The sequence below is a fragment of the Meleagris gallopavo genome, chromosome 6, assembly GCF_905368555.1.
Source record: "Meleagris gallopavo chromosome 6, MGAL_WU_HG_1.1, whole genome shotgun sequence".
NCBI lineage: Eukaryota > Metazoa > Chordata > Aves > Galliformes > Phasianidae > Meleagris > Meleagris gallopavo.
The window spans coordinates 22,914,633-22,930,142 of NC_139409.1; the positions used below are offsets into that span (position 1 = coordinate 22,914,633).

The following is a 15,510-nucleotide window of genomic DNA, read 5'->3' on the forward strand; positions in this document are numbered from 1 at the left end:
CAGGACAGCCTGATGCAAACTGTGAGCATAGAGGAAGGCTGCAGAATGCTTCAAGGATTTTGAATGCAGCTCTAATTAATCATCTTGCAAGAGACCTCTTTAGGGCAATCAGCTGCATAGCAACAATCTTATTTTGTTAAAAAGCAAAAATGGAGACAAAAATGTCCGGCTCACCCTGAAACCTTTGGTGAATGCAATCCCTCTCCTTCCTGAAAAGTTGCATGCAGGTAGTGCCTGAAATGCTCAAAATAACCTACAGTGCGTCTTTATCATCAGCAATGCACCTCCCCAAATATTCATTACATGAGAAGAGCTCTGGAATTTGCGAGTCCTTACAGCTTAAAGCAACTCACAGCTACAAAGGAAAATACGCCCTTCCCACCCACCTCCCCCGGTCCTCCAAAGGCCGGTACACGCTCTACACCAGATGTTGGAGGAACCACTATTTAAGCAGGAAAAGCTTTATGCAGAGCAGGAGCAGGCTATGGCCCTCCAGTGCAGTGTATCACAGCTGTAGCTGTGGGGGACAGCAGGCTGTGGCACCTCACTGCTGTGTATCACTGTGGCAAGGGTGCGACGCCTGCACCGTGAGCCAGGCACTCCTCACAGTGGTAAACATATTTCTAAGTGGCTTCTGGAGACACAAACCTATCACAGTTGTGTTCCAAAATATGCCAGTATTTGTACTTACCTAAATCACACTCAGGTTTTCACATGGTTAATTTTCCATGTTTTATGAACTGAAATTATTCACAAGCCTTTCAGGATCTGATACAGTATACCAGACTGTGTATAGCTCAGTGACTGAAGTTTGGTAACAATTTGACAGGTCTGGACTTAATAAACTGTACAATTTAGTTTTTTTACTTAAAATGAAATTGTTTTAAAATATAGTCTTGGTCAAAGGGATTTAATTTAATAATGGTGTGGTCTGAAGCTGCAGCATTTATTTTGTCCTTACTGAGCACTCTGTGCAATATATGAGGAAAAACTACTCCATCCATCCTCATTTACAGGGCAAGAGCAAATTACCATCTGCAGCACAAAAGGAGAATTTTTACTTGACAAAATGAGGTAGAAAATACAATTCTCTTATCTCAATGTCCTGCAAAATTGATCAGTCACACAGGAAAAAGACCCAAGCTTGTTTCCTCCTCCCTCTCATTTTCAGCAGTCTGATCTTCCTGGACACACTGCTCCAATGCTCACCCTTCTTGTGGAGAGAAGTATGCATGTAGGATATGGTCTAATTCTGCCAGCACATGATGACTGAGGAACTTGAAAAAAATTTCACTTATATTCTGGGGCTCTCAGTAATTACTGAAAAATAGACGGTATCAGGAATAAAGTGAAGTAAGAAACATTCCCTGAGAAGAACAGTTAGAATTTCTAAAGGAATTCCCTCCAAATTGCAAAGGATTATCTGGTGATGGTGGAAGAATGGCTATTATTCTGCATCCGAAAGCACGGAGAGCAGTCAGAGAGACAATAAGAAATGAGCTTCACTTCTAATAATTGAGTCTTGGAGCAACAGGTGCTTTAAACAGTTTGTGTTTGGCAAAGAATAATTACTATGGATCTATACACAAAGGAGTAGAGTGCTGTCTAGTCTATGTAGAAATGACACAGGTAAGAGAGACAGTTTCTATCAGAAGGTACCAAAACCACTTGGGACAGGTCTAGAGGCTGGAGACTGTGGGGAGGAGGACCTATGGAGTACTTGTAATTGGAGTCTAGGACCAAGCATGCAAGGAGGGATATGGGACTGACTCTGGGAACCCAGGAGCAATTAGAAAATCCTGCAGAATGGGAATGGCCTTTCTGGAAGAGAAAGAAGGATACCCTTTCCTTATGACAGACCACAAATAAAATGTAAAAATTGTATTTTTCCACCAACTTCAGATGGAAAAATTTTTGGAAAGATGACCCTTGCCAAATATTTTTCATATTTGATTTAACAGCAGTGTTCTGGCAAGTACTATCAAGAAAATAGAGCTTGTTCACAGTCCCCTTCTACGACTGTGGCTTCTCCCTTACCAGAAGATAAATTGATCTAAGAGGTGTCTAACAAGATCACAGTATGGCTACCATAGTGGAAAAGGATGGAATACTGAGATTGGAGCAGTGAAAATGTAAGTAAATTTGTGCTTAAGTTACACATACAGGCCAGAAGTTAAAGAGACCTCTAGTGTGAAGATATCTAAAAGGAAGGAGATACAGATTTTACTGCAGAGCTTCAAATAAGTCCTAGCCCTGGGTTACTGCTGTAAGGAGGACAGAGCCAACGCTGCACATGTGATACCATAGGTGAGAGATCTAATTTAGAGAGAGGACCAGCCAAATCTTTCAACATTGTCCTCCAAATATATGCTGTAGGAGAGAAACTCCAAACACTCAGTAAGGGCTGTTGACAATTTTAGTTAACAGAATATTTACAGTCCTGTCATTTTATCATGGAAGAAAAATAATCTGGAACTGTTCTTTCACTTGGCTTTGATTTCTTACAGGAAGACTTGCTGTTCTTTGCCAAGGCTCCTGTTATGTTATGCAGGTCAGTTGGGATTATTCAAGCACAGAAGATATCTGGTCTCTGATGGGTCCTTTGGCTTTGAGAGATCTCTAAACATGCACGATGTTCCAGCCAGCACAGTACTACGTGCACCACTTGCAGGGCTATGTGTAACAGACACATAATGCCACAAAACCCAGTATACTCTGATACATATCAAGGCAGATTTTTGAAAAGCATGGGGATAATCATTCAAATCATTAACTAATTCTGGATTAATTATTTTTGAAACCAAGCTAGCAGGAAAATGTTAAGTCTCCTCTGTTCATACTCTTGCTCTCCAGCTCATCTTTGTTTGAAGTCCCTGATCCTGAAATACGAATTCAGTATTTTACCCAAGTAAGGCATTCTTTGCCATTCTTCTGCATTCTTCATGATCTCATTTCATTGTTTTATTCCACTATTCTTTTACTGTTCTTGGCTTCCCTACCCTACTTTTTCTCCATGTTAATTTAAGTGGCAAGCAGCACAGTGGACAAGTTATGCTAGGTTGAAACTAATAAAACAGGGAGAGACGTCTCTGCCATTCCCCTGAGCATCCTATAGTCCCATTTCCACAATTTATAACCAAAAAGGGTGTGAGCTGATGGGGACACATACAGCTTCCATATTCATTCCACATGAATGGCAGAAAAGCTGAGAAGCAGCAGGGTCTGAGAAGCTAACCAACAAGATACAATCAAGAGTAATAAGAATCAAAGGTTTCATCAGGAATACAGAGACAAATATATCTTTGAGGAATAAGGTAGCATCAGGCATACAAGTTAGCAGAGAGATGCTCATTTCCAACAGCATCATTCAGACATGTGAGTGCTGTGTTACTGAGGATTTGAATAGTGTCCACATTTCTGAGTATCTGCAATGTCTTTGATTTTAATCATCTAATCATTTGAGGTTCCACAAGTAAACCTCAAAGAAACCATTCAACTTACATGAGAGGTATTTAGTCAAGTAGAAATTAATTTGCTACATAGTCAGAACAATAGTTACCCAGCCATGCTGCTGTAGAATATATTGGAGTAACAGAAATATTGAGATCAAACAGTTGGAAGTAGTGTTTGAACTTAACAACTAATCTTTATAGTGATATTTGCCATTTCTGTTGCTTTCCTAAGACCAGAGCCAACATAAACAGTGAAAATTCACTATCACTTAAGTCAAAGTCTCACACAACGTTTAGGAAGTTTTCAACTAGTAAGTTTCCAAATCCAGTCAAAAAAACACAGGCATTACCATCTTCAGACTTGCAGTTTTGTCTCACTGGGGAACGGTGGTTTCAAGTTCAAACTTTTATAAGATATCTTATTCAGAAACTTTATTAACCTTATTTCAAAGTTTATCAGTAAGGCAACTCATTACTTCACCTGTGCTGTATAACAAATATAACTCAGTACTCCTTATTTTTCTGAACATCACCACAAGTTTGAATCTGGCAGGTGTCATTCATTTGTCTTATACTTACAGTAAGAAGGATAATCAGTAAGAAGCAACTGTGGGTAGTTTTTTTCATTGTGAAATCTTCCTGCAGAAACACGTTGTAGCTGATCCTTCTGGGAATTAAACAGCAAAAACAAAACCAGGATTAGATTTTGTTACAATAAATTCCTATCTTTGTGTATGGGCATCTTTTTAGACTTCAAGTGCATTCTGCACGTGTGTGTGCCTCCAATCTTATGTGTGCTGATGTTTGAATTCACTGGAGACAGGTATGCTTTTATTTCAGCCTCTCCTACAGATGCTAAGGTCAGCGGGCATGAATTACTGCTCCATGTTACTACATGACCAGCTGTGTATCTACATCAAACTGCCTCTCTGCCTGCAGAGCTGACTTTGGTTGTGTAACCACTAGGTAGGTTACCACAGAACTCAGTGTGGCAGGAAAAGAGACAAATTGGAAACACTTTAAGTTAGACTTCCTGGCAAAGAAGCAAGACTGTGGGATTTCACAATCCAAAATTCAGCTAGTTTGCCCGGTCTGTGCAACTGCAGGCAGACACGTGGCAGTGACCCTCCACCATTGAGAATGACCACTGCAGCTGCACAAAGTGATAGAGAAGCACAGCATGGCCATGACTCCACAGGCTTGAAGGGAACTGGACCAGAAGCTTTCTGCTTTTCTTTGACTCTTTTAAGTCATCACCCATCCAGCCTTTGACCACACCTTCATTTCTGAGGCATCTAAAAAATGGAGTGAGCACACTACCTGAGCAGCAGACATGCCCAAACCCCAAGAATTTAATGGGAGAAGGGCACACAGACTTTGAGGCTTAGTTTACAGTATGTGTAGTGAGCAAAACAATCCTTTGTGCAACTTGTTTCTGCCTCAGCACTGTAGCAGCTCTTCTCAACTTGAAGTGGCGTGGAATGCCACCCATTACAGAGAGGAAAAAAATCAGTTGTAATTGTCCTCATCTAAAGAAGAAATAATCTCAAAATGTAAGAAAGGTGTGGCCTTCTACTGCAATCTAATGCACCTGCATGTAATATCCCATAAATCGGAGTGTTTCATGTGCCACTGAGGTTACATAAAACATGGAATGATGAAGAAGAGGACTCAGAAAATCTGCCTCTGTTAAGAAGTAGCCTTATTACCGTCAGAGCCTTTCCAGAAGCATTCTGGCATGCCAGAAGTAATGGGACAGGCAAATGACACAGAAATAATACATAATTATGCTGTCAGCCACATATTTGTATTTGATCAGCAATGACAGATAACTCAATTGAAGCAAAAATTGGTCAGCTAGATCTGAGGAAAATGTCTGGAATTGTTTCCATCTTCTGTATACTATTCCCCGCAGTGTATATTGGTTCAAAACTGCCAAAAAATATATGAGCAAATAAATAATGGGTCTTGATCAGCTGCCCAATGAGCAGATATATATATACATAAATGTGTCTGTACAATTATGCACAGTACTGTGAAGTGTTCCGTAGTGTGATGTAAAGCCAGTTGTCTTCTGCATTCCCTCTGCTAGCCTCTTCTGCTGCATCTACAGGGATGTGCTAAAAAATAGGCAAAATAACTTTGCCCTACAAGCTGTTGACAGTCTTGCAACACACTACTTGCCACAAATGGCAGAGCAATGAATGCAATATTGTGATCTAGAAAGAGCAGGCAAAATCAATAGCAAACCCGCAATGCAGCTAATTTCCTGCACTTAGTGCTAAAAGTGTTTACAGCATTATGTTGGATTAAAGCTGCAACTGCAGGTAAATTTTAGTCAAGTGAGATTTTGTGAATGTTTGTTAGTATGTACTGAGGAAGCTATTTAAAATACTTCTTGCTCCCATATCTCCCAGTTAAAAAAATCATCTGTAAAGTACTGAAGACATTATTTTTTTCCCTCTGTTAACTGTGATGTCTGTGCTGTATGATAGTACATACGAGTAAATGAATAAGAATTACTCTGCATACTAAATCTTGCATAATTTCGATATTTCTAGTGTTTCTTCTTCTAGCCAGCTCTAACCACAGGAATGGCTGACATGCTACTTGAAGTCCAGTACCTGTTTTTTTCTACCTCTTTCACCAGAGTCTTTTCCAGAGCCAACAATTTTAACAGGCTTTAACAATGCTACTATAAAGTCCCTGACTGAGAAGTAGCTTTTCTCTAACCTCAAGAATGACCTACAGCACTACGTACATGGGTTACTGGATCAAGGACAACGAGCATCTTGAAGTGAAAAGACACGTGCAGGTAAAAAGCGTTCATCAAGGGACAGATCAGGAGTAATGTGGAGGGAGAAAGATTCTCAGGAAGGGGAGCCCCAAAGGATGGATCGTCAGCCTCTGGACAGAGGTTTGGACCTACATCACCACAGCTCTGTCCCATTGCCAGCAATCTTGGTTTAGGGGTGATACAACAGGTAAACTGGGATGTGCAAAGTGGCACGTTCAAGTTTGGGACTGTTGTGCTAAAAACACTACTTGCACTTCTGCCATGGACAGCTTCACTGAAAAGGAGGCTAGAAAGCCCCAAGCAGCCAGAAATAGGGCATAGCTGGATCTGGAGCTGTGCTATCATTAGCACAGAAAGGAGCTTGGTCCATAGCATATATTAATGTCAAGACTCAATCACACACAGGCTTTGGTGACAATACCTGCAGAAGGAATCCTTCCTTTGCCTTATTCTGGCTCCTTATTGCCACCTGACTTGTGCTACTGTCATAGCCACTTTAATCTTTCAAAATGATTGGGGCATAGGCACTTCAGATGGTTCTTCAATACAGATATTTCAAGGTATATGAGGTTTTCCTCAGATCATGCATATTGCAGTGAACACAAGCAATTATAGACAATGTACTGATAACTATTTGGATCACTGGAGCTAATATAAGAATGATTATTATGGAGATTTAATACTGCAGATTTTGTTTCATTTGCTGAAGTTCTCAAGCAGATTTTAGGTTCTATCTTGATTCATGTTCTTCTACAGTTTATCATTTTTTTTTTGTAAAGTTCAGCAATGTCCTTGCTTGATGTTAAGATAACATAATGTGCTTCATACATTTAAGTTTTAAAACATTCATATTTAGTCATATTTAATCATATGCACATGGTTAGAGCCCAGTATTTTTCCACAATTGTTCTAATTCTCCATCATCTGTTGCTTATAATAGTTCTGTACGAAATCCCAGTCTGGTTTTTAAACTAGCATATTGTTCTTTATTTCTCTGTTAATGTAGCATAGCTTATTATGTACTAAGATATTCCTCTTGCTTCAGCTATTACGTAATACCATGGGTACCTTGGGATTAGTCCTAAAGCTCATCTGAGGAACAGTACAACATTCTATTGGTACTGTCATCTCTTTTGGTTCTGACTATTACAGTTCTAATACTAAACCGAACAGGTCTATAATTACAATTACCATTGGGTTATCCAAAGGTGGGACAACCTTATCCACTCAGTCATTTGCACAAGTGGCCTAACATTGACAACAAGGAGGGCCAGAAAAAGGTGTAAGAGTGAAGATTTAAGAGAGGGCAGTAGATCAGCATTGACTTGCTGCAGTTCAAAGAAACAATAAGAAAGAAAGGCTTTTAGGAGGAATAATGAGATAAACTTCTCATTTAATTATTCTGCTCTGATTACTCCACAATGTCATATTTCACAATAGTGCTCACATATCTTTGGAGGAAGACTTTAACAACACAGTATGAGACTAGTAGGATTTGTGACCAAATATAAGAGAGTGATGCAATAATATATCTTTCTTTGTGCTTGTCTTACCCTTTCAAACTTTGAAAATTCACTCTCCACCTCTTCATTTATCCAGCACATTCTTTAGATAGATCTGTTACCCCCTTTGTGCATTTTTCTCAGGGTGTACACTCGCCTTCAACCCCAATGTCTCCAGGGTTTCTTAACATGACTTGTAGGTCCTCTCAGGGATGCCAAGGATGGAGCAGGAAACACAGGGAGAGGCACGTGGGTAAGAAACATGCAAACTGGAACAGGCTGCCCAGAGAGGTTGTGGATGCCCCATCCCTGGAGGTGTTCAAGGCCAGATTGGATGGGGCCCTGGGCAGCCTGGTCTTGTATTAAATGGGGAGGTTGGTGGTCCTGCAAGTGGCAGGGGGGTTGGAGATTCATGATCCTTGAGGTCCCTTCCAACCCTGTCCATTCTGTGATTCTGTGAAACACAGCCCCTGTTGCTGAGTGCTTAGGGAATTTGGATCCAAGGAGGACGTTGCAGAAAATCGTAGAAAGATTTGGTTTGAAAGGAATGTTTAAAGATCACTCAGTTCCAACTCTTTTCTAAGGCCAAGGACTTCTTTCCCTAGATCAGGTTGCTCAAAGCCCTATCCAGCCTTGCCTTGAACACCTCTAGATATGAGGCATACACATCACCTCTGAGCTACCTGCTTCAGTGCCTTAACACCTCATCACGAAGAACTTAATTCTTACATCTCATCTAAATCTACTCTCTTTTAGTTTAAAACCATAAACCCTTGTCCTATCACTATGGGCCTTTGTAAAAAGTCCCTTTCCAGCTTTCTTGTAGGACCCCTTTAAGTACTGAAAGGCTCATAAGGTCTCATAAGGTCTCCCCAGAACCTTCTTTCTCCAGGATGAATAAGATCAGTTCCCTCAGCTTGTCTTTATAGGAGAAATGCTCCAGCCTTCTCATCATCCTCATGGCCAACTATGTACCTGCTCCAAAAGGTCTGTCTGCTGTGGGACTCAGAGCTGAATGCAGTACTGCAGGGGAGGTCTCACAAGAGTGGAAAGCAGAAAGGGACACCCACCTCTCTAGACCTACCAGTCATACTCCTTTCGATGCTACCCAGGATACAGTTGCCTTTCTGGGTTGTAAGAGCACATTGTTGGTTCATACTCAATTTTTCATCCACTAGAACTCCCATGTTGTCCTTAGGGTTACTCTCAATCTACTCGTAACCTAGCCTGTACTCAAGTTTGGGATTGACACAACCCAGGTGTGGGTTACTACATTTGGCTTTACTGAACTTCATGAAGTTCACATGAGCCCACCCCTCAAGCTTATCCAGGTGCCTCTGGATGGCATCCCTTCCCTCCAGAGTGTTGAATGCACCACACAGCTTGGTATCATCTGCAAACTTGCTGATCCACTGACCTTGTTACTGACAAAAGATGTTAAATAATACTGACTCCTAGAGGATATCACTCATCACCGGTCTCCACATGGACACTGATCAGTTGACTGTAACTCTTTGAATGCAACCGATCAGCTAATTCTTTACCTATCAAGTGGTCCATCTACCTGATCTATGTCTCTCCAATCTAGAAAAAAGGATGCTGTGTGCGACAGTATCAAATGCTTTGCACAAGTCCAAGTAGATGTCAGCAGTTGCTCTTCTCTTATCCACCAGTGATGTACTCCATCATAGAAGACTGCCAAATTTGTCAGTCATGATTTGCCCTCAGTGAAGCAATGCTGGCTATCACCAGTCACCTCTTTGTTTTCCATGTGCCTTCACATAGTTTCCAGCTTGCATTTGTTTTGCCAAATGTGTCTGGGGGAAAATATTAAAATTATTTTCTCATTCCCATCTGGACATTTTACCTCTGCTTTCATAATTTAGGATACTGCTTTGGGCCAGGAGTCAGCTTTTCAGTCACATTACTATAATCTCAGGTCCTGTGCAGACCAGCACTGCAGCACAGCAATAACAGCCCCTTTAGACAAAAGAAATGCCATGGTTGTGATCTCGGCTGCAAGAAGGAAACCGAGCCAGTCCCTCTTATTTCCCGTACACATACTCTAACTAGTAGCCAACACTGGTCTGCCAGTAGATTAACTGGAACCATCATCTTCTCACAGAGATATTTCTGAGGGAAATGGTGAGCTCTATTCAGTGTTTACTATGCCAGAAAGCTGGTGATCATCAGTGCCGGATGGGGAAATGTGCCTCCTTACAGTCTCTAGTCAAACATCTAGGATGATAAAGCAAGGCTGAAGATGTGATGGTTACCTTTACGCAGCTCCCTGAGCCGCGTCTGAGCTTTTGTGTAATCATCCTGAAGTTTTCATATGAAAACCTTCTGAAAAATACAGGTTCCAAATTCTCAATTTTACGTGTCGGGCAGCAAAAGGCATTGCAACATGGTAACTGCAGGCATCTATGTAATTTATTGGATCTTCTCTCATTCCTTTTAGTAGTCTTGGAGATAATTTCACTATCAGGGAACCAAATGCCCATCTGCTAGATGATTACCCAACTGCTACTCAAGAAGATCACTATTAATTTCTATTATCCTTCCTGGCAGAGTGAGCGAACTGCATCTGTAGAGCTGAGTAGGTACTATGTAAACAAACAGAAACTATTAGCTATGGCAAATAGGCAATTTCAGATCTATACAGATCAAGTGATCAAATATATCTACTTTATTGGTTCACTTGAATTACATGGGACCTGCAATACTTGAAGCTTCATTTTCCTACTGAAACTTAGTCAACAAGAATGGGCTATTTAACTCTAGGCTTGCCTTTAACCAAATCCTTGCTAAGAAACTGAACAAAAACAGAATAAAAAGAGAAAATAGCTGCTGCCTTGGCTGAATTTTTTTTTTGGATAATCACAAGTTTTGAAAAGCCAACACAATATACATGTTGATGATCAAGGTGATTGTATACGCTAAAGAGAAAGTAGAAGATAGCTATTCTTTGACAATAAGTATATTTTGAAAGAAATGTAGCACAGTTTGAATATTAATCATATGCAATGCTTCTGCATCCTCCAATTGCTAATGCAAAAGGAGGTGATTCCCATCACAAAGCAGTAGCCAAGAAACTATGTTTTTAGTACTTAGGAAGCCATGCCTCATCTCTCTCTACTTGTTGGCCAAGAGGTTTTAGGAGACTTAAAATAAAGTGGAAACAAATAAAATTTCAGGAAGGGACTAGTAAAATACTTAAATGGAGTTGGTACCCAAGGTCTGCATTACTCACAAAGACTGGATGGTGTCATTTTAAATGTACTCTGGGAAGCAGTAAAACATAACATATTCCAGCTCAAAAGTATTAACGGGAGTATCTAAAGCACTTCTGGAAGTTCAGTGAAATAAGAACATAATGACAAGGCAGTCCTAGATGCACTTGGGATGCACATATAAGGAGTTAAACAGAAGCAAGAAAATCCAGATGCTAAGTGTTGAACTTATGGGTATTTCTTTTTCCATTTCCCAATTTCTTTCTGCACGACACTGGCAGAATCTTTATTTATTTAGATGAATGCAACCACATTTGTGACATTCTTCCCTCTAGGATCAATACTTTTTTGATTCCATATATTGAAAACTTTGTTAAAAGTTTTCCTTCAGCTGGAGCATAAATTGGAAAGAAAAACCGTTATTTGATATTTCCTTATGGCCAACTCCTTCTCAGTTTTCCATTCAGTCCTTCCCCAGGCAAACTCCCACTGGTCCTTTTTTGTAACTATGCATTGCTATAGATTATTCGAGGTAAGTGAATATTTTATGGGATGGGCAAAGTAACAAGAAAAAATATTATACTTTTTTATTATGTCACTGTTTTTATATAAATCACATAAAGTGTGAAAAATCATGCAAGTGGATTGCTATAAATCAAATGCACATGACACACATTTACAGCATTTTGTTCTCACTTGGCAGCAGAATAGCCTATGTTAGAGCTGGATGTAGGATGTAGGTTTCACTTCTACTCTGACAAAAATGAGCCTTTTTTTTTTTCCCCTGAGGTCTGGCTCTCATTTTATAGCAGCTCTGCTAATAATGAATAGAAATCCTGATTAAGATTTGAAGTCAGAAGATGTTACATTGATCTCACAGGGCTGTACCTAACAGGGCTCCTAAATGAGCTAGTAGAGACAAAGAAGCTTTAGAGCATGCAAGCCATCCTGTGACAGTCTCTAAAGAAAGCTGTGTGTGTCTGAGCTCTCAGCCAGCTTTCACAGATACAACAGCTGGTTGTATCACCAGAGTGATTACCTCTGGTGGTAAATCTTGCCTTAGCTATGCTCTTAAAATATTACACCTAATGGAGCACTGATTTTTTTTGTTACAAATCTAAACTACAATAAATGGAAGTGAACTGAAGCTGTTATTACCTTTTACACTGTTTTTACAACTGATGTGACAGCCAAAGATACAAAGCTGTAATGAATGCTGCAGATATAAAGAAACGTGTAAATCAGCTAAAAAAAAATATAATCTCACTTAGTTACTACAGAATAATCAAATATCACTGCTGTAGTGCTTGCTGTGTTGCTCCTGTCAGGAATTACAGCAAAGGATTAGATTGAATATTAGCACTCATTTCAATTAGGGCAAAATTCGCACATTGTTCACTATGGCATTATGCACGCGTTACAAAAGTCTAACAATGAAATTTACATATGATAAATTACTGTCAACTGCTACTTTGCCAAGAGGCAGCTATTAGCCACTGAAATTAAAATTTTGAGGACTACAGAGTAACATACATGAAGAGTCTTATTTTCAGTGATAATCATGGTAACAATGCAGGCAAGGTTCATAGTGGACACGTATGTGTGGATGAGAATAAAGGACTGAAGGGGTTTTTTCAGGGACTTGCAGAGAGATTAATGTTTTCCTTATTTCCTCCTCTTTTCTTTTGTCAATTAGCAAGGAAAAGAAATGAGGAAACATGTACACTGTGCTCTTGCTGCCCACTGTGCTGAGGCAATCTCAGCACTGGCTCCAACAAAGTGCAAATGTTCTCATTCTTCAACAGAAGCTGCAGGGCAGACACTTTTCTGCCAGCCCAGGATTTTCCTTCTTCCACAGTATTGTTAAGTGGAGCTGTGGGACAGCCTTGGGAAGCTAACCTACACACTTTTAAAAGGAAAATGGCAGAGCTTGGAACTAATTCTCCAATATTGGCAGAAATGGCTCCTCAGACCTTGCTACATGTAATGCAGATTTTCATTTTCATTGGCCTCTTGGCATTGTCACCATGTCTCTGGCTATTACTCTGATTACTTCACATTCATTCTCTGGCTTTACTCTCCTTTCATGCATCAGTTCTGTATGTGAGATTCTAGTCACAAAGATAACGCACAGTTTTCTTTTGTCTTAGGGCTTTGGTGGGTTGTGGAGGAGGCTCTGAACCAGCTCGTTAGCCACAACTATTACACAGTGGGTAAAGCAACATCTGGCGTGTACCTGCTCTACTGGTAAGGCTGAAAGCCTGCGGGGCCATTGCAATTCTCAAGCAAATCAGTCAAGTCCAATTTATGATCACTTCCAACACAAGTGTGTTTTTTAAGGCTGCCAAAACCAACTCTGAACGCTTCTTTATGCCAACGTTTCCTTTTGGTAAAATCTTGATACACTTTAGCTAAAGCCTGTGTTGGGCAGGGATTTGTTCTGCTGGAGCTATTAAGCTGAATTTCTGGCTCCACTAGGCAAGAAATTCAGAAGCAAATCCAAAATGTCAGCTGAAGTCACTAATGAGGATTAGCCTACAAATTTTGAGTCAGCTGAAAACAGGGAGTCAGTTTTGCATTTCTCAGCATAGCCAGGACCCATGCCCCAGGTGCCAAGGGGCTATTCTTCAGTTTAGCCTATAGACTTGGATAATTCTGAACAGCAAGGCTTAGGGTTTTCCCTGATCTTCCTGTCAAATTCAGCTGCAGAGACAATCTTGACTACAAATGATACAATCAAATAGGAAAAGAAATGGCTCCAGTATAGCAGCATTTTTGTAAAGCTTTTCAAAATAAAAACCTGGAAATACTCAGCAAAATTCTCAGCAAGATTTTTCTTGTTAAACCATAGGTTGCCAATGCTAGCATTTATTTCACTGGCAGAGAGTGAAAAGACCTGAAACCTTAGCTTCTAAGTGCTGTTAATAACTTCAAATATCCAAATATCCATCCACGATCAAGAGCTTCATGTGGAAAAATAATAGATAGTCTCTTCCATAAATTACATTGACAGTACTTCATATAGCAGACAGGGGACCAAAAGGAAGCCTACTTGGATAAGCACTGAGATTCATAAAAGATTTCTAATAGCTTTGGAAATAAGTCAGCACAGCCTATTCAGCAGCACGAGAGCTGACCTTGCTTGACACTCTGACTGCCTCACTGAATCCACATTGTACGTGTGCTCTCACAGGGCTGACAAAATCTCAAGGTGCAGGAACTTAAGACAACCTAGCTTTTATGGGCTCAGCAAAATTTGTGTCCTGGGGACTTTTGCCCTCCTTCCAGTGTTGATTTTGCCTGCTGGTGGTGCACAGTTTGGGCTTTTATTTGTTGATCTGCAGCTTTTCTCTAAATGCCATGTATTCATCCAGATGAAGTACTTGATCTTCCTATGGAGCATATTTTCCAGACAGCAGTAGCTCAAAAAGCATGTAAAGGGTATTTTTTTCAAACAATATCAATATTTCTATCTAAAGCTCTATGACGAATCTTCTGCACCATACTGAGATAGTCACCAACACTAAGGTAGTGAAAGGCCCAACTCTCATTGGTGCTCTTCTTCCAGTTTGATTCTTTCCAAAAGATGCCATTCCCATCTTCTTTAAATATATTGATAGCTCAGGTGTATACTAACAGCACAGAGCATATACAAGGCTAGAAAGTCTTGTTCAATATTATATTGATTTAGCTTGTTATAAGCGAATATTGTGCTAGTTGCTTGCCATAGTGAGTTGGTAAAACACCAGTGTGAAATTTGTCTCAGTTTAACAGCAAATACAGCTGGTAGTACTACATGTCTACAAAATCCTTAGCACTTTTCTACAAAATTCATCTAGGCTCACTGAGCTCTTGCTATAGATTTCTACACTACTCTGTGCCTACAATGCATTTCAACAAAGCTCATAAGCATTTTTGTCTCTTTGACAGTGCACAACAGTCAATCCCTGTTTAGTGTAATAGCCATGTGGAAGCTTAGCTTTAAGTACCATTTAAAATGCTCTTTAACTAATGTGCTGACATGAGGCCCTGGTGTTCCATAGCTGAAGTCATCTAGGTGATGCAGTGGGCTTGCCTGCTGGATGCTGTGCTGCTGACCATGTAAGTAGCACGAGGGAGCGTCCGATGGACTCCATGTTTAAAAGGATCCACTGCAGAATGAGATTCTTTCCAGATAGGAATTTTGGTGATCTCCTTGGCAAATGCCCACAAGATTGCAGGCAGACAACAATGACTATACTGTAACATTTGATAAGGAACAGTGAGTCTTTTTGCAGAAGAAGAGATGATAGTTCAGTTTCCTCCAATTTTATCAAGTCCCAGGCAAACAGACCAGCCAATTTATACCTACAGGAAGTACAGTGAAATTTATATGCCGTAAGAATAATTTATTAAGAAATAAATTTTGCTGATTGAATGTGTAAATAGAATAAAATGTACTGCTTAACAAAAACTCAATTCACTGGTGATCTAGTAGAACCAGACTAGTATATGGTCTCCAGCCCAGAAGTATTGTGTCCTAGAGT

The 15,510-nt window shown here is 40.1% G+C and overlaps 1 protein-coding gene across 2 annotated transcripts in view; it reads right to left on the reverse strand.

Annotated features, from left to right (window-relative positions):
* CALCR (calcitonin receptor) overlaps positions 1–15,510 on the reverse strand; it is a 141,504-nt gene that overhangs the window by 64,663 nt on the left and 61,331 nt on the right. Inside the window, exon 2 of one of the 2 annotated variants that reach the window (XM_085227447.1) lies at positions 4,032–4,116. In XM_085227447.1, coding sequence (XP_085083573.1) covers positions 4,032–4,079 — 48 coding nt within the window. In that variant the 5' untranslated portion in view covers positions 4,080–4,116. Of the gene's footprint in view, positions 1–4,031; positions 4,120–15,510 lie in introns of both variants that reach the window. The other variant, XM_085227446.1, reaches the window with a different exon arrangement.